General features: G+C 43.6%; 1 protein-coding gene across 4 annotated transcripts in view; it reads left to right on the top strand.

Annotated features, from left to right (window-relative positions):
- The window catches only part of MYL10 (myosin light chain 10), a 136,156-nt gene that overhangs the window by 104,539 nt on the left and 12,100 nt on the right, over positions 1-19,517 (top strand). For 2 of the 4 annotated variants that reach the window (XM_069873856.1, XM_069873857.1), the window contains exon 2: positions 18,138-18,224. In XM_069873856.1, coding sequence (XP_069729957.1) covers positions 18,138-18,224 — 87 coding nt within the window. Of the gene's footprint in view, positions 1-10,979; positions 11,128-17,804; positions 17,827-18,137; positions 18,225-19,517 lie in introns of those variants that run through there. The other 2 variants (XM_069873855.1, XM_069873858.1) reach the window with 2 other exon arrangements.

Genomic DNA, 19,517 nt, shown 5'->3' with positions numbered 1-19,517 from the left:
GATGTAGACTTCTGAGAAAGTGGCTCATGACATCAGATAGTGGGTACTCTCCAGAATCTTTAGAGATAACCTCCTATATAAGGTGAGCCTGCTTAAAGAGGAAAAACATTGTCAGAGCTGTGATCTGGAGCAGGTTTTCCAAAACATTGACTGAAGAGTGTGTAAACGTTTGGGGCCCTCTAGGCAATGTTGAATAGAACCGTGCCTGAAGACAGGCTCTCAGTGGAGCAGCTGGCACCGAGGAACACACGCATGGGCTCTGCAAAAGCTGCGCGCAGCCACAAGACCTGTGTAGCATTTCAGGCAATGAGCACTTTGCCTTTATCACTGTTTGAGGAGTGGGAGAAGAGAATTTGGCTTTTGTAGCACAGGAAGATGGAGCTGGGCACATTTACCTGCATTTTTATATTTCCCTGTTAAATGTCCCTACCTTTGAAAAGTTTATCCCAGGAAGTTACATTAAAAAATCAATTGTTATTGAATTTATACTTAACGTGCGATTCCTGTTACGGGAGGCCTTTTAGAGATGGTAATTTCAGTGCATTTTCTTGTTTTGGTTCACAGCATTAGGCTGGAGTTGCGTCTGTCTACTTACTATTGACCTGGCATAGTCACAGGGTTAGTTTGCAAGGCAGAGAAAAAGAGGTGAAGGCATTAATTGTTCACTACAAAGAGAGAAAAATTGTAACTAATCATGGCACAGGGCTGCTGCTAATGCGTTTGAAACTTCCCTCTACCTCAGCAAACCATATGGGGGTTTAAAATGTAAATACAATTTGTAATTGAGAGCAGCATTTTATTACTTGCTTTTAAGAGGCACAGTACGCCTGTAACCCTCAATATGAAATTTCCGTTGGCTAGAAATAAATTCAGCTCCATGTTTTGTTTGTATTCCCGCTGCGACAGCCACACGAGAAAGGTAACGGCTAGTCTGCAAGCTTTCACTCTCTCACTCAACACTGAGGGGAGAAGTGGCTGGGAGCTGTGGTTTTCAGTCACACTGCTGGCTTCCTTACATCGCACACTGGAGGCGAAACCAAACACGCTGCAGAATAAATCCTCAGAGATGCTGAGAGCTGCTGGGCTACCACAGCCTGGGCTGGAGCAAGCGAGAACTGCAGGCACCCTGCCCTTCCCTGATTTTCACTCTCCTTTTCAGGAGTACGCTGCCTAAAAAGAATCTGTGTGGCTGATTGCAGTTATTTGTGTATCAGCCTGGCAATAGCCCCCTGCAAGCGGGGTCAGGGCCTCGGATTCCTTTGTGTGAGGTGCTGAACAGGTAACAGTTCCTGCCACAGCAAGCTGCAAATGTGCGTGCAAGGCATATGACAAGAAAATTACATAGAAAAAGGAGCGTGGGACATTTTTGCTGCTTCTGTGGTATGGGAGATGTCACAAGGATACACAGTTTACAGTTAGATCCTTTAGGGAACCAAATGCTTGGACTGTATTGGACTTAAAGAGTAACTTCTGAATGTAACCACAACAGGATTCCACTTTAGCTGCTCTGGGTACCTCTGTCAGCATGAAAATAACCCCCTTCACCCTTCTCTTGCTGAAGAGGCAGGGATTTAAAGAAATATAGAGAAAGACCTCCAGATTTTAAGGCAAACTGTTACACCAGCTCCTGTGCTGGTCACTCAGCAGCCAAATGGGCAGTTCAGGGAAAAATGAACAGGAGAACGGTAGGAGGAGCTTTAGGAAGCTATCCAACCATGAGTGTTCCCCTGCTAAAATGGTCAGAGTTTATTTTTCGAGAAGATAAATCCTGTCCCACAATTCTAGTAAAAATAGAGAAAGTAATCAAAACTGAAATTGCAATAAGTACTGCTTGGAATGAGCTAGATGAGCATATTTGCCTTCAGCGCAAGTTTTAAGTCATGTGCCCAGTGCCCCACAGGGTTTAACTCATCATGTAGTTCCTCACTGAAGAAGCAGGAAAGCATTAACTGTAAGACCTAAAATGCAGGCAACCGTGCCAGTGTCTGCCTCTTTAGTGAACTGAAACTCATTCTGCTACTTCAAGACTTCTTGGTTGAATTAATGCGTAGGACATAATAACAGTCATGCTGAGAGTGAAATATTCCCTCTCTCATTAGAAACCACTTCTGTTCTTGTTGAGCTGTATCCTCCTACCTTCATCTGCTCTGGGTTCTATCCAACGTTATTTACAATAATTGTATCCACCTTCGCTGTTGGATTTCTCAAAGGAATTGTGGCTAAGAGGCATAAAAGACATCTACACATTCAGTGGCTTTTTCCTCAAACAAATGAGGAAGTCAAGCGTGGTTTGCAATGAGAGAGAGCTACTTGAAGAGCTCTGGGGTGGGTTTTTTTAGCCTCTTAACATTACAGGACACTTATCCTATCTTATCCATGAGAAGTTAAGTTGCACATTCTGTCAAGTAGATGAGTGAGCTGATTAAAAAAACCCTGAATATCCAAGAGCTCCCAGTGAAATCTCAGGATACATAATACATTCCTCGAACTAAAGGCTGGAATAGGCTAACAGGAATTATCTTCCCACAGTTTGTCTTCAGGGAGTCCTTGTCTTCCAAGGTCTGTCAGCTTACTGGTAAGAAAAGGCAAACTGTCCAGGGCTAAGCCCCAGGTAAGGAGTCATGACTGGGTCTGGTGACTTATTGGCCTTGAATATTTGTGTCTCCTAATAAAAAAAAAAATTAAAATGCTAAAAGCAAAACACAGAACAATGTGCAGCTGAGGCCTCCTTGCACATTACCTGTTTGCATGTCACGCTGACAAATATCAAAATGCAAACGATCTGTCTTCACTAACCTGCATTTATCTACGTGAGTGTCTGCATGGGGCACAGCTACGATGCCGAAATGGGAGAAGAGGACTTGATCATATATAAACGCATCACACAATAGATGAAAATAGGGTCTCAACAGACCATACATTTACCTGCCTCACTGAAGTACGCACTCAGCAGGCAAAAGAGTGTCTCCCTTAATGAGGTTAATGAAAATTGTATTTCCTTCTGCCTGGCACGTTCGAGAAAAAGCTTAGGTTAGGAGTTCACAACAGAATCTTTCTTGAGGGAATTTCTTTTCTTCCTTGCTCTCTGACAGATACATGCATGTGATCTGTGAGTTCTGAATGCACTCTTGTGTCTGAAAGTGCACACGGAGCCTTTTCTGGCTTATTATGCATTTTTCCTGCCAATACAGCATGAGTTCAGTCCGTCATTGGTGAGGGAGCATTACTCACTCCCCATCAGGAAATTAAAAGTAGAAAAAAGTGGCTATTCCTTATTTGCATCTTCTGAAGAGCTTGTTAAGTCTTTGGCTTGCTGCAGAAGTTCATGGGAGCCCTACCTCTGCAGCCACTTCTACTGCCTATGTGCAGTTTGTTGCTGGAAGGCTGGCTGGGGGCCACAGTTACGACTGATAAGTGTCCTCCAGCTGAGGTGCCCAGTGTTTATTCCTTCCCCACCACATTGCTTTGTGCTCTCTCAGGGAGCTGGTGCGTGTTGTCCACCCATGATTCGGCTGAGCAGTGTCCCGGATGTGTCCAACCCACGTTCCTTTGGAGAATGGTTTGTATGCTCCATTTCACCTATTTTTAGTTACCTGGCCTGAGCTGACAGTGTAGCTGCCTGAGGTTCACTGGAAGGGATGAGCCAAGAGTGCTTCTCTCCTGCATAGCTCTTCCGCAGGAGCAGCTGTCATGCCTGCAGAGGGTACCACAGATAGTCTGTAGAGCGGTTTCACCACGCACATACGCTGACCTGCAACTAACCAGCAAAGGGCGTGCTATGAGTGGTTTGCTGCTCTTTCTTTCAGGAGAGATTTTGGCTTCCAGATGCCTTTGCCTTGACTCCTCCTGAAAGGTACAATGTGGGTCAACTCTGTTTCTTACACAAGTTCAAGTCTCTGTGCACCCAGAGCATTTCCGTGTCTGTTCTCTTGTATTGGTAGCTGACTTTGTGCTGCAGGGACTCTCTCTGTATGGCCAAGATGCTGGGTTCATGCCTCAGATTTCTTTCTTGTATTTTTAAACCAAAAAGCTCAAGTTAAAGGTGCTTCCTTCACAGATGAGGGAGGAGGACCGGTACCTCAAGGAATGATTCAGCCCACCAGAGGTGCAATTCTTACCATTTATTATTATTTTTCGAACCTTGTATCCTCTAAAACATGATTTATGAGGTGTTAACTCATGATTTTCTGATACTTGTATGGAGTATATTGAAAGTTGACAATAACTCCAAATGTGGCATTTGCGTTTCCTCCTGTTTGAGTGACTGTGTACTGTATTTTCAAACTACCATGGGATTTTGTGATGCATTACTGAGTACATTCAGGTTGGCTCACACGCATACATAACTAATGTCTGTGTTTTGAAGTGCCAGGAATGTAAAATGGGTTAGCTAGCTACAACGGTGCTGAGCAGCAGGTCAGGACATGTCACAACAGTGTAATTCATCCAACAGAATGAGGATAGCTTGGGGGGTCCTAAGTTAAAAGAACTCGATTAACCTCAGCTCAGAGTAAAGATTACCACAGACCTGCAAAGACAAAAGCAAAGACGTTCAGACATGGCTTGGGATCCTGGCTCTGTAGGGTTCTATCCACAGTCACCAAAATATTGAGGAACTAAGTCCCAAGTGAGTCAACCTGAGGATTCAAGTTGCTTAACCGTCACTGTGATACTGTCCCCGTGCTTGTTTTCGGAAGGCTGGTGCACAGCCTGTCTCACAAGTTCGTTGTTGGCCAGGGTGGGTCCCTCTCTGATGCTGGCAGGGTGACCTGTCACCCACCACGAGAACCAAGCCTCCACTCTCAGTACAACCCATCCTCCTGCACATTTCACTTACAACTCTTGGGCCACAGTGGAACCAGTTTCCAGCATTGTGGATAAGATGATCTTCAAAGGTCCCTCCAACCCAGACAGTTTCACGATTCTATGAATGCTACCATAAAAAAACTTATATTGGACCCAATTGTGTCCTCAGCTGTGGTCAATCCCAGGCAATCCCACTCATTCTAGGAGGTGATGATGGATTTATGCTATTGTTTGTGAGGTCAGAATACAGCACCTTGCTTGTGTGTTGTGGTGCTCTTCATTTTTTTAAGCCAAGTTTATGAGTGTGAGTGGTTTCTGTAGCACAAACAGGAGAGTTTGTTACTATGCTGTGGGGTGATTCTCCCACAACGATTTTTTAGAAGGGTGCCAAAGGGACTTGCTTGGCCAGCTGCCGTCAGCATGAGCTAACAACAACAGCAATGCTCAAAAATATATTCTTGCTCAACCAGAAGATACCATCCTGAAACAGCAAATGGTAGAAAATGCTATGGCCTATCTTAGACAGGAGAAGCTGGAGGTGGTTCTTTGAGTGTTTCATGTGTAAAACTCTAGAGAAGGTTATGGTAGATGTCAATATAATCCATTTTGGTTACTGTTGGGTCTTCTCTTTCAGTTCTGCTGGATGGAGAGCAAGGCAGAGCTGTCATATAGGGATTCTGAACATCACTAGAACGTTCCATTGTCTGAGGTTTCACACTAAGCCTTGTGCCGGCTTTTTCTGCAGGGGAGCCAGGGCAGTGTGGAGTAGCCAGGGAACAGAAAATAAAGAATTAATGTAAAAGGCTGGGGTTTTGCTGCCTGGCACTGGACTTCCCATTGGGCCTACAGCAGGGTACGGTTCTGTGATTCTGCTCTGTCTCTGGGACAGGGAAGGAGTAACAGTGTGTTCCAAACTCAGGGGTGTGCTGGGAAGACAGATTCAGCCTTGCTTATGAAACACACATATACTGTGGTAATTAGAACAATAGAAAAGCAAATAAAAACAGGAAGACGAAAAGCACCTAACCCACAAAAGGATTTGGTTGATGTGTAGCAAATGAGATATGGGACCACAGACTACGTGATGAAGTTAAGAGAAATATTGAGCAGCTGCTTTGCTGCACTTCTACAAAATGAAATGACATCCTGCAGGAAAAATAGTACGGGCTCATTTACTGCCCAAGAGGGCAGAGCTAAGGTTACAGGGACTATAACAGGGTTGTAATTTCCTTACTCCCAGGAGCTACATTTTCCAACTTGATGGCTTTCCTAGTGTAATTGCATTTTATGTGATGATTTTTTAGAGCCTGATCCTTGCTAGAGTAAATCAGGAGGAATCCCAGCCAAGCCAATCAAGTGATCTCAGTGCACAAACTATGGGAGCCAGAGCAGAACCAGGAATGCTCGCTCCATAACCACCTTCTCCCCATTCTCCCACAAATGCCCCGTGCTGGAATAGCAAGTAGGTATCAGATGGAGACTCGAGACAATGACAACAGTGCATTTTGCAGTAGCCACATCATTTTATGTCACTGATGTCAGGCTGAGTTATATTAGTCTGCTTTTCATTGTGTTGTATTATGCCTTTTGACACAATGCAACACACTGTAAGTAACATAAAGTGACCTCTAAGTATAAAAGAGAACACAGTTTTTGTCAGATTAGAGAGTGGCTATGAATTGTCAGATAGGGAGGGGAAAGGCAGAGAAGGAGATTTGGATTCAGTGTCCTGAACAACAAATGCACAGAACTTAGTTAAAACAGCCCCGGCAGCTTCCAAATAGGTGCATGTGTCCCCCAGCTCAACAGGGAGAGAAGGTGCTCAGTGGCGTTTGCACTATTTGATTTATTTAAAACTCCACAGAGGTATCTGTAATAGCTCTTCCTTTTCTGTATCAGAACTGTGGGAGCTCCATAAACAGTGAACATGGGACTCGCTTCCCTGAGACTCACCTTGCTGCCAGGCTCCAAAATACAGTAGTCAGACCAAGCTTAGCCAATGGGCTTTCTAAGCAGCACTATGTAACCTGTCCTCTACATCAAGAATTTAACCAGCTGCTAAGAAAACTGCTGTAGGGACAAAGGAAAAAGGAATCTTCATGGCTCTGAAAAGAAGGGGAGCTCCTCATTAATTTAAGTTGGTTTAGGAAAAGTGGGTGGTTTAAGGGAAGTTGCTAATTTTCTCCAGAGGACTTGAAATCCAACCCAACTTGGTAGTTCTTGCTGGTGGCTCTGCTGGAATAAGCCGATATTCTTACTGTAGTGTCTGCTTTGGAGGCATCTGGTCTACACTCCTGATTCATTGTCTGCACACCAGCCAGGACTTGCTGCTTTGCTTTTAATTTCCATTTACATTTGGATAGATCGCTGGGTATATCTGTTCCCCACCTGCAGAATAACTGAACAGCTGGGGCCAGAGGATATTAGGAGCACATAGCAATGAGAAGACAGATGAGATGGCCAGAGAACAGTAGTAGTTGGCAATTCCACAAGGTACATTTTGCCAGAGTGCAGAGTGCCAGGATGGGGCTCACATGAGTCCTATTTTCAGACAAGGACTGGCCTTGTCTTTACTCTCAGCACAGGGTAAAAAGACAGATATCAGACACAGAGATCAAGCCTGGTCGGTGCACAGAAAGTGGAGTCCTGTGGTATGAAGGCTGGGACACATTCCTTCTAAAGGTCTGAGGATTGTCCCTATCAATTGGCAGGTTATGGAAGATTTCAGTTCCCAAACACAATCAACTGTTCCATGTCATCTTTTGAAGGCCTGCCACTCGAAGACGTGAAGGGAAACGATCTGTGTGCAGAAGAAGTGTAACCAGTAAAGCTGGTCTCAAAACTCAGTCTGCAACAGCTGGAATACCTGCAAAGGTACTTACTGTTCATTTCCGATGTAGCGTATCCAGCATTAGTGCCTTTTTTCTGTCTCCATTGAAGTAGAGGAAGAGGCCACATTCCATTTGGCGTCCAGCGTTACTACAAGAATTGTCACTAAGTCCTGTCCTCTCCATCTTTTTATATCTCAACGATAGATGTTGCAAAGACACCTGAATACACTTGATGTGATCTGAATACATTTGATGTGATCTTCCTGAGCAGTAACAGACATGGAATCTCTCTGAAAAAGGTGTCTTAAGACTAAAATTTTATATTGCTAACAAGATTAGAACGTAGCATTTTGTGTGACAAAGGCACGTGGATGAGCAGTGAGAACAGCTCATGACACCAGAATCCACTGTGCATCACATGCATTTTTCTTTATCATTTCTCCATCTCTAAATGTAGTATAAATTAATATCTACTTTATTTCCAGGCATGCGATATTCCTTTAACACATGTATGAGATGCTGTCCTTGTTCATTAGGCTATTAAATATTAGAGAATTAGCAGTTACTTCTGAACAGTGTGCAATAACCCCGCTCTGCTCTCCATCCTGCACTGAGATGTGTGCAATCAGACCCCTGTGACACTGACAGCCACAGTGCCCTGCAGGGGGGCAGAGAGCTGCCTTTGAGTATCAGAGAGTCCAGAATTAAACATGAAACATTCTGGTATGTATTGTTAAGTTCACAAAGAAAGCTGTTACCCTATTTTTTATAAGCTCATAAAGCAAGCTGTTACCCTTTGTTGGACATCAAACCTTGCTTGTGGCCAGAGAGCCAGAGAGACTCAGCACTGGAAAATCTCACTGAGTTTTGCAGCCTGGCTGGATCTCAGGAGACTCCCAATTACCATTTTCTTTACTAATAAACATTGCATTGTTTCCTTCGCAACACAGAGAATTCAAATAAACCTGTCCCTGTGACAATCTGATTCTCTGAAGGAGTGTCCTGTTCTGTTCAATCACGTGAGAGGGAAATACAAAGAAGTAGAAAGACAGATCAAAAAGGGGTAGCAGAAAGGGCCCTGGAGGCAGACTTAAGTTTGGTATTTAATATTTCAGGTAAAATATTCACTTAGCATCAATTATCTTGTTGGTTCCTTTTTTTTTTTTTCGAAATGAAATTGCTTTCTGAATCAGCCAGCTCTCTAATTACCAGATTGAATGATTGAAATTTTTAGGGCAATTAAATTCAAGCCTTTCTTTTTCAGTCCTTATGTTATTCCTCCCTTCTCTCCCTCCCCTCTCCAGTCTGGAGCCTTTCTATAATCTGGAGGCAGTTGCAGAAGCAAGCAGACCTTTAAAGCCAAGATGTATGTCTCCCTGAATTCCTCTGTGGGTTTGTTTTATAGACAAAGCAGAGAGGGTTCTGGTCTCTCAGGACCTGTGCATTACAAACCCACAGTACTGGGGGGAGGGAGGCTTATCTTGACAGGCCATGTCATTTCAAAACAAGTTGGAAGAATTCATTTAATATAGAAATTCTGTGAAAAGACAAAGATCAATGTAGAAAATACAAGCACTGTTGGAAAATGCCTGCAGATCAAGCTGGAAAACTAAGGAGCAAATTGATGCTAATAATGATGATTGATGATTTGCTAGATAAGAGAAAACATAACTCCCAAAGAAACAGCACAAAGCATCTGGTAACAGAGCTGTTAGGACGAACTCATGAAGTGGCTGGATGAAGAGATAAGCGCTCTTCAAAAAAGCGACACAAAATCCACAGGATGGAATCGTGGGCCCGGTGAACTCAATGCCAAAGCTCCTGCTCATTTGGCTGCTACTTTAGGTTTAGGGCATTCATCCTGCAAAACGAGGGGCCGTATTCTCAACTGTAAGTACATCACTATGACACTGACTTCAGTGGGACTAATCCTTCCTTTAAGTTAAGCAAATACTCAACAGCTTTGATGAATCAGGACCTAACCCAGTGAACATGATAAGTCTTTATCACATCAAACTTTGACATTCCATAAGATTTTCCCTCAGAAACCCCTACTTGGAGTTTTTTATCTTACCAGGCTCAATCCAGCGTACCAGCTCGATCTGCTGCCCACCCGCTGGCTGCAGGCAAACGGCCTGAGGGGGGTATTTTTACGCTGTGTTACGCTGGGTATTGGTATAACGTCAGTGAAGTCAGAACCATGAACGCTAGGCTAACTTCCAACTTGGGTCCACGGCAATTGGCTTAAGCCACATGAATTGTATTATGCTTATTTGTTGCTTAATTATCCCTGTAGGTGTTCAAGGTGCCTCACGACAGCTAAAATTGTCTTTGCCCTGAAGAGCATGCAGTCAAATCTAAGATTAGAGATGACAGCACAGCAAGGGGCTGGACCTGGAGAAAGAACAAGGTCCTTGTTCAACTGGATACTTAAATGTGTGTCTGTCTCAAAGTTCAGTTGATTGCTTAAGCCCTTTCCTGACTCAAGGTTAGTGTGACTGATACAGATGTATTTCAGATGCTAGTTTATGTTCTAAAAAAATCTGTTGTTGCTGCTGCTTGCAATGCACAGGTTGTCCTGTATAGATGCTCTCACAGACACAGATTAGACCTTTAGGAAATATGGTTTCTTGCCCATAGAATTATGCCAGTTTGTACTGGTTAATATTTTGTCCCATTGTGGTAATGGCAAACAGGATTTAAGAATTGGATGGAATGTGTATGCATTAATGTCCATGAGTATTCCCTGGGAGATACAGCCCCTGTGGTTCCTATACTGCCTTCTGTTTTATCCTGCTCTCATCTTCATAGTCACTAGTACATATCTCATTTTACACTCTTTGAAGTCCATGACACTCCATCAGTTTGCAGTACCTTGAGACCTGGCCTCTGGACTTCAGGCATCTGTGATAGATTCAGGGAAAACAGCCCTGATCAGACTCACTTTATTGCTGTCAGCAGAGCCGTGCTCTTCCAGCACACCTCCCCGTTATTGATGCACCTATGCAGAACCTTGGTCATTCTTCTGGAGCTCTGAATGCAAGTATCAGATTCTAGAGCTGTCAGACATCTCAGTGGCCTCAATTTATTGCTAGTTTCCTCTGCATTTTCTCAAGCCATGTGTCTCTCTTCTTTTTCAGGATGCCATGTCCACTTAAAATCCTTTTAGTGTGTGCCCTGGGTTCTTTATTCAGAAGTACATGGGAAAGCCCCTTTGGCTCTAGCTTATTGTGCTCTGCAATTGTATCCCAACTGCCTACTCTACTTATCTACTGCATTATTTCTGTGAAAACAGAAGCCGTGCATGGAACAGATGCTTGGAATGGTATTGGGATCCAATTACTGCACTTTTCCAACCTTACATCTATTGTCTAAACTTGGAGCAGGCATATTTTTGTTCCTTAGTGACACTATATAAAGAGACAATTGGCATTGTGTTTGCTGGCTGACTGGTTGGCAGAGAAGGGGTGGAAGGAGCAGCAACAGTATGGTAGGTTTTATTCTTTCCCATATCTGTCTTTTTATCTCTTTCTGTATTTCTGACCCTAACAATTCAAACAAAGCAATAATGATCACACTAGACTCCTTGAAATCTCATAGTAATGCCTCCAGAATGGAGATGTATCCCTTAAAGTGTGCTGTGAACTTCCCAGGACTTTTTTGCATGAGTTTAACAAATGAGTAAGGTAGGGAACAGAGATGCATGGGCTGAAGGGAAGAGCTCGTGCATCTCTTTCCAAGACTAATGCACGGAGACAGCAATGACTGGCGTGGCTGGAGTTAATTAGTGCTGAGTTGTGCTGTGGTGTGATGGGGAGTGAAGGAAAGGGATCCCTCTGTAATTGTACCTGTGTTGCTCTTGAGACTACAGGGAGAATTAGGAAGTACTGCAGAGATTTGTGTGTCCTGTCCTTGCCCTGCTCACTGTTGCCTTTCGGCTCTGGGACTCCAAAAGCCACCACCACACCAAAGGTGCACTTGGTATGACACTAAGGAGCAAAGAAGAACTCCTGCCTAAGGAGCAGTGGGCAGATTGGACTCTGTCTTCTGCAAATTCAGAGTAATGACTACAACAAATGACTCTTTTAAAAAGCTGGTGATTTTCTCTTCCCTTATTTTTCTCCTTTTTTGCAGGCCCTTTTCAGGCTGTCTTAAAGCAGCGCTGCCCAGAGGCTCCCTGGGGTTATGGAGTATTTGATTCTGGAGATCACCGGAGAGGGAGTCGTATGTGAAAAGATTCTTAAAGCTTAGTTCAAACCTGGTCCTATTTAACCAGGTGATGAATGTGATCCAAGTGCTGTTCTGAGCAGGATAAAACCACATTGAAAGTCATTTCTATGATCCAACCACAAAACTAGGTTCTGGTTTCAGTCAGTGCGAGCCCAGTGTTGGTGGTTTCACACTGAGCACGCAAGCCACTAGTCGTGTTCTTTGCCACCGTTCTAGAAGTGATCAGTGCCCGTGCTCACTCTGCCTCTTCAGCTGTGGAGCTGGAGGTTTCCCTTTAATCAGCTTCACCAAAGCGTAAGCCGGCTCTTTTTTCAGCTGGGGAGTGAGTGCTGGGTCTTAGGTTTTCTTTTTCTCCCATTCTTCAGAATTTTATTTACCAGTTCTCTTCCCTCCAGTTCAGTTCCCTGACACTCCCCACTGCTTGATGTTGCAAGATGTTTCAGGATGTTCTGTGGTGAAATTGCTGAAGTTAGAAATATGAAAATATAGCAAGAATCCATCCTGTCTCCTCATACCCAATTCGACTGACGATTCTCTGTGGTGGTTCTTTTCATTGTGCCTTTTGTTTTGGGAAAATATCTTCTGAGGTACCTTACTGTACAGGGACACATGAAACAGATTTAAAATGGAAAGAAAAAAATAGCCTTAATGAAAGAAAGCTGAAGAATATCTTTACATAAGGAAGTGATCATTTTTTATTAATCAGAGGGAAATGTATATGTAATTATGCTAGATGAACTCTGTGGGGAGGTTTTTTTCTCTCTTTATGATGTCTTAAGGGATTTATAAATATTACAGAGGTTTTATAGCATCATAATATTTCAGATGTGCAGTAAAGCTACTTTCAAAGGATTAGTGCAGACAAAGCAGCATAGTAAAAAATAATTACAAGTCAGGCAGTGCTACCAGGCTCTGACACACAGGGCTGACGGGAGCGAGCAAGGCAGGGTTCAGGAAGATAATTTTTCTAGCAAAAGCAGACCACACAAGTGCTGTGGAACGGAGTTCTGAGAGCTGTCGATGATTCTCCCTTAATTCCTGGGAATTTCAGTGAAGTTGGGTCTGTGATGTCTCCCTGCTCTGTGCTGATGGAAGGGCAGACGGGAAGAAGAGAGGCAGAAGGAAGGAGAGGGAAGCCTATTTCATATTCTCAAAAGATCCCTGTGTTTATTCAGTTCGAATGACACCTTATAGCAAATTCTATGCGTGAAAGGGATCTGTGTACCCAAAAATAGATTGCATTCTGATCAAATGTGTTTTGCAGCCTGCTTAGCTGTCTGGAATGTGCCACCTGTACCGAGGCAAGCACTGACCTCAGCAGAGCAAGGCTGATTTCATCAGCTGGAACCGTGGCCGGTTGTGTCACTGGTGAAGTGTTTGCACACGCATCTGCACGTGCCTGTGTGAGCACAGCCGTGTGTCTGTGAGCACAGAGGGCCGTGCGGGCAGAGGGTAGCTGCTTGTGGCTTTACACCAAGGAGGAGACGTACATGCCAGGGAAGAATGTTTGCTGGGTGGGAAAAGCAGCTGGTGAATTTTGGGTCACGGAGGTTGAGCAGTCTGTGCTGGAGAGGTGATCTGCGGTTCTGAAATCATCCAGACCCTGTATATCTGTGCAACAGGAAGAAAGAGACTGTGGTTGGGGAGGGATTTTATGTGGGGCAAAGGAGAATGCTTTAGAGTTTGGGAGTGTGAGGTGGGGAGGATGCAGTCCAACGGATTTCTGTATCTAGCAGGGATCAAAGGGGTGTGTGTCTGTGTGTGGGGGAGGCTGGGACCACGTATGAAACGGAGTGAGGATGAGAAGGGAGAGACCTGTTTGTTGAGTGCAGAGTGGGTAATAAAGAGTTCTTCTGTTTCTCAGTTCTGATAACGTGGGTTTTTATTTGAATGATCTGAGGCTGTTGCCTGTTTGAAATGCAAATTGTGCCCTTAGAGAAGTTTATGTTACTTACTCCTCTAGACTGTTCCCTCAAAGGCATGCACTTGGGTTGGCCTTATGCTCCTCACCTGCCACAAAACGGACCCGAATCCCACTGTAAATGGGTGGCTTGTCCATAGCTGGGCTGTTGGTGCAGATGCGGTGTTAATTATCTCAGCAGAGCAAACTCGTGAGACAATAATCAGCAGAAATCCTGTCCAGTGCTGCAAAAATCCCTGAGATGTAACTTTTGATTGAGGATCTGGATTCAATGATAACAAAAACTCAAAGACAGGAAATGTCAGCACTGAAATCCCAGAGTGGATGAAAAACAAGGAGAGAGTGTGATGGATGAAAAAGTAATAGTAACTCAGAGTTAATGTTGTACTGTGGATCACAGTAGGGGACAGAATCTGAGTAAGATGATGGATGGTTCTGCCTTTTCTGTAGTCATGGATGTAGCTGCAGAGGAAGGAAGTATAAAATGTGAAACAGTTCAATTTAGAGCTGTAGTATCTTAGGTCTAGTTTGGCAGAAGGGTACAAGAGAACAGAATCAGCCTCTTCATAGTGTTTTTTCAGAATGACTCCCTCCCAGGAGAATCTACGCATCCACTGATGTCTGCTTTGGTAAAAATAAAAGAGGACAGAATAAGTTGCTGAGTGGAGAAGTGTTCCTGCTTGTATTTTAACTTTGGCTGCCAGGAAATATCAAACTGTGTTATCTTTAGTTATTTAGAGAATTTTCTGAGTGTTTAGGGCATGGTGGACCAGACAGGGAACAGACACCACTCCCAGATCAAACCAAAATCATGGCTTATGGCAGTGTGCTGCCCGCTTTCCCCCCTGCCTGGGAAGAGGTTCTTGCTCTGCAGAAAATTCTAAGTAGAGGTCAGTTACTTCATACTCGCTGAAGTAACTTCTCCTTTGCATGTAGAGATATAAACTGATTCCCTGTCCCCTTTTATTTTAGGTCACCCTGAAATCAGAGATTTCTTCACTCCGACTCACTTGCACATATGCCCTCTCTGCAACATGTAAAAAGTGAATCCCTATTCTTATATCCAGGGAGGCAAAGGCAGCACACACTCATCCCTGCTGTCTGCCCGTGTCTCTGCTCTCTCCTTATTCTCTCTGCCTCCCTGACATTGCCAGAGAGGAGAAATATAAAGAACCTCAGTAAGGGAAACTCAGCTCAAAGCACATGCCTTGTTCAACAGAGTTTTCCTGGGACCTGATCTTGGTATGGCTCCATTTTTTTCATTTAAAGCTTCTAAATCAAACAACAACAACAAAAAAGACCCTTTAAAATCCAGGCTAATTGAGAGAGTGATAACATGAGTAAGACAAATGAGTGATATACGACAACCCTGCGGTTCCTCTTCTAAAGTGAAGTGTTGTTTTCTTCACAATGGGATGATTAATACACTCAGGCAGGAATATTAATAGGCTTGTTCATTTGTTGCAACATTCTTCCCACTGCTGTGCTATTGAGGCCTCGGAATCTGAGCCCAGGGGACCCTCAGCTCTTCAGTTTCTCATCTGGCACGTTTTGTATGTCAGTCTCAAAGCACATGTTGCAAAGATAGAGCAGCCAGCTTTGCAAAGTGCAGCGCGGCACGTTTTACAAATGGGGAAATCAAGGCAGACAGAGCAATGTGTCAGTCACACGCTCGCTCCTCTGTAGGTCACCTCCTAAATCCTTGACAGTTTAGAAACGACATGTTTGCTGAGTTCTGTGTTGTGCTTTTTGCCGTGCCGTTCCTTCAGAGAGCCACCCCACAGCCAGAATCCTGATTCTGTTCGTTAATAAATGCTGAAGAGTTTGGAGCTGTCAGGCAGCAGCACAGACCTATTTCTGTTCTCCTGGAGCTGCCTTTTAATGTGATTTACCCACCAGAAAGACAGCGACAACGTGCTGGATTCTGTTCCTGCTCCACCTACTTATCTCTCAACCTTCCTCTTCATAGCACCCACCTACCCACCAGTCATACAGAGTCAAGGTGCAGGTTCTTTATGTGATTATGAATTTCCCAGCCTTTCAGAGCAGATAAACTACACTCCCTATAATGCGTACACAAACCCCAAGAGACTAAAAATCCAAGGTCCTCTATAAATTTGATGCCAAGCAACTTATCTTGAAACTGGTGATGGAAAGGCATTCCTGTGCAACAGCTGTTCACTGGCCCCTGGGAAATGTGTCGGTGGTCTCAGCCACATTCCACAAGGGAGAGGATCATGAATAGGATCCACACCCAGGGCTTCAGCAGGAAAACTAAACATAGACTGAGGGACTTGGACACTGCTCCTTTATCATCCCTGGAGATGACTAACCAGAGAGTAACACTGAACATGCTAGGGTGAATTTCTTCCAGTCCGGTGAACAATCTTCTCTGGATAACTAGCTTTGACCACTACACGAGTCCCATCCAAAAACGCCGAGGCCAGCCTTGTCCCTTGTGGTCAGTTCCCCTGGACAGCTTGCAGCGCACTCCGTTGGGTAACATCTGCTTTCTTTTTAGCTTGGGGAACAAATACATGTAAATATGAAGGATTGTTCTTAATATTTCCATTCAATCTGGAAGTGTTGAAAACCTCCACCAGGCACCTCACGTTACATGGAAGATTGCCCATTCCTGCTCAAAATAACACTTAGTTCATGTGTAGGAGGAGGAGGGAATCTGTTTATTCCAAAATCAATATTTCTACATTCATTAAATATTCCACTTATTCACTTCTTTTTCTGTGCTGCAGTGGCATTCTCTCCTACATTTTATCCTCGCTACCAGTATATTTTTCTTTTAATTTCCATTCCTATTTCCAGTTTTTAGTGCTTTGCATTAACTGATTGGAGCTTGACAGGTCTGGAGTGCAGGTGTGTGTGTGTGTGTGTGCCTACCTCAGCCCTAATTTTCAACCTGGGATCTAAACCAGGGTGGTTGAGTGCAGAAATCTGCCTGGCAAATTAAATTGATCAGACAATGTAGACTTCAAACAGAGTCAAGTGGGAATATTTCCTTGAGCTGCTCTGCTCCTCAGGATATTTGAAATCTGTATTGAATTTGAACTTTCACAGGCTTTTTTATTTTGATGAAAGGAGACAGTGGAAGTTGCCTTCCGTTTCATGCAGAATAGCCCAAACTAAATCAGAATAATTTTCCATGACAAGAGAACCAGGTGGGACTGTGATGATGAAGTTTAAAAGTAAAAATGATTAAGAAAAATAAAATCTGCCTGGAAGGGAACTCAAAAGACGATGTAGCTCATTATCCTGCCCCAAGTAAGGATAATGCTGTGGTTAAAACAGTTCTATAATCCTCAGGAATCATGGACTTTATTCTTTGTGGCAGAACAAAAACTGTATTGTCTTAGGCGAGCTGCTCCGGCCCTTATTCAAAGATACATAATGAAGTCTAATTCGGACTGATTTTTAGTGAGCACTAGTTCTTAGATACCATTGTAGCTCTTTCCCCAGCCTTTCTCTGCCTCAGTCTGAAGACTACAGAACAGTGATAAAAGCAGGCCACCCTTTTATTTAAGATGACTATCTTGAATATTAAAATTATATGGGCTAGTAAGGCAATGTGGTGTATATCATAGGCTGGTGCAAGCCTGTCCTCTGAGTGCAGAAAGTGCTCCTACCTAGGAAGAATCTGTTCAGCCAGTGTTGGTCCAGACAGCAGACCTCCAAACAGTTCTATGTGAGTAGGAAATGACATAATTTCCCTTCACAGTTCCTGAACTGAGTCTTCACACAAGCCCTTAGTTTGGGTTTGGCTGCCTCTCCCTGCACGGGAACTGCGAAACCACTGCAGCCACTTACCTGAACTGCTTGTGTGTCTTGAGAACAGCGTGCTGGCAATATTAGCTTACATCTCCCAGTGAGACTAAAAGCTCACAGAGCTCTGAAAAGCCAGTGCGGGAGCGGGAGCCGTCTCCTTGGTCATGCGCTGTGCCGTAGGTGGCTCTGCCCAAGGAACAGGCAGCTCCTTGGGGAAGCGAGCAGCAGTCAGCTGGGATATTCAGAGCCACACTCCAGGTCCCTTGCCTTTTTTAAGGGACCTGAAGGGTCCTTCTGTATCTGAGCTGTCAGGTTCTGGGCCAGAGCAAGAGAATGGTGAAAAGGCTCATCCAGACATTAACCTGTTGCTAAAGCAACATTATTTATCCCATATATATATGTATATAAATGTGTATATGATTGAATGTAAAACCCTCACATAACAAAACACTGTCTTCTTGTATTACTTGACTGTATATATTTTACCTTCTGCCAAAGATGGTTTTCCTTTCATGGGTGCTTAACAGAAAAGGTAATATATATTTGACCATTTTTTTTTGATATTGCAGGCTCCAAAAAAGGCAAAGAAGAAGATAGAAGGTGGTTCCAATGTATTCTCTATGTTTGAACAAACCCAGATACAGGAGTTCAAAGAGGTAGGTCACTATTCTGTTGTTCTCTACAGTCTCCTGTCATTGCTAATGAATAACACAGGTTTTGTTTGTAATCCTTATTCAATTCTCCATCTGCTTTTATAGAACACAGTTGTTTTCTGAATCATGTCTGTGGTTTTGGCTAGTATATCATTTTCCTTGTGTTTGTTTGCTCTTTCCTTTATTCTTGCTTTCCTTCTTTCTTTCCTTCTTTCTGTCCCTCCCTTTGTCCCTCCCTCCCTCCCTCCCTGCCTTCTTCTTTCCCTCCTTCCCTCCCTCCCTCTCCTGTTTCAAGCTCCAGAATTATTTTAAAAGCCGCCAAGCCCCTGCCCCCAAATAAAGGAAAACTATAATTTCATCCACTTTAGCCCCGATTCAGAAAAACACTTGAGCACATGTTTAAAGTTAAGTTTCAGTGGTATTTTAAATAAGAATAGTCCTACGTGCTTAAGTATTATCCTGAATACAGATGCCTAATTGAACCAAGGCTTTAATTACCAGACTGTTCCACAACAGCAACAGAAAATATTCTTCTGTGCCCTTCTAAAACTGCCCACAAACTAGAAACAAAAATATCAAGGAGACCTCAGCCAGCTTTCTCCGTGAATGCCAATAAAACAAAGCAACATGTTGAGATTAACTAAATAAGCATCTTTTTACTCCCAAAGACTTTGGTATTACTATGCATTGTAGATTTTATGACCAGTTACCTGTGAGAAGGCAAATCTAATGGGCTGGTATAAAAGTTGAAGCATGTTAAAGACGGATTGTTTGCCACTCTTTTTCTAAGTGGACATTCCATTTGTCATTTTGAATGATGCATTTTTTCTCCATTTTTTTGCTAACTCACATCTGCAAAGCAATTTCCAATGTAATAAATAGTGACTCTCTCATTCTCTGCATGTGACTTTCAACCTTACTTTTCATGAGGATCCCACCAGTAGAGCTCAGTGGTGAATGAGACTAAAAAGCTGTGCAAAGGGCTGTGAAAGTGGCCCAGGTAAATGAACTGAAACCACTAAACTTCCCCCAGAGTAAATGGGAACATTTCACACTCTTCTCCCCTCTCTTCTCTACATCCTGCTAACCTCCAGTTTTATTTTCTCTGAGGACCATTGTTTGAAGATGCACCAACAGAAAGAACTGCTCAGAATGCTGTATTTGATCTGTTCTATAAAAAGACAATACATGGAGCGTTTCTGGGAGCGTGCTGGAAGAATACTGGCAAAAGCATGAGGCAGTGGAGTGGTCCAGTGAAAACCAAGACCGTGTTGTGTCTAAAGACTGCAGACTTGG

Source organism: Phaenicophaeus curvirostris, chromosome 21 (genome assembly GCF_032191515.1).
Source record: "Phaenicophaeus curvirostris isolate KB17595 chromosome 21, BPBGC_Pcur_1.0, whole genome shotgun sequence".
Lineage (NCBI taxonomy): Eukaryota > Metazoa > Chordata > Aves > Cuculiformes > Cuculidae > Phaenicophaeus > Phaenicophaeus curvirostris.
This window is presented reverse-complemented; position numbering and strand designations above follow the sequence as displayed.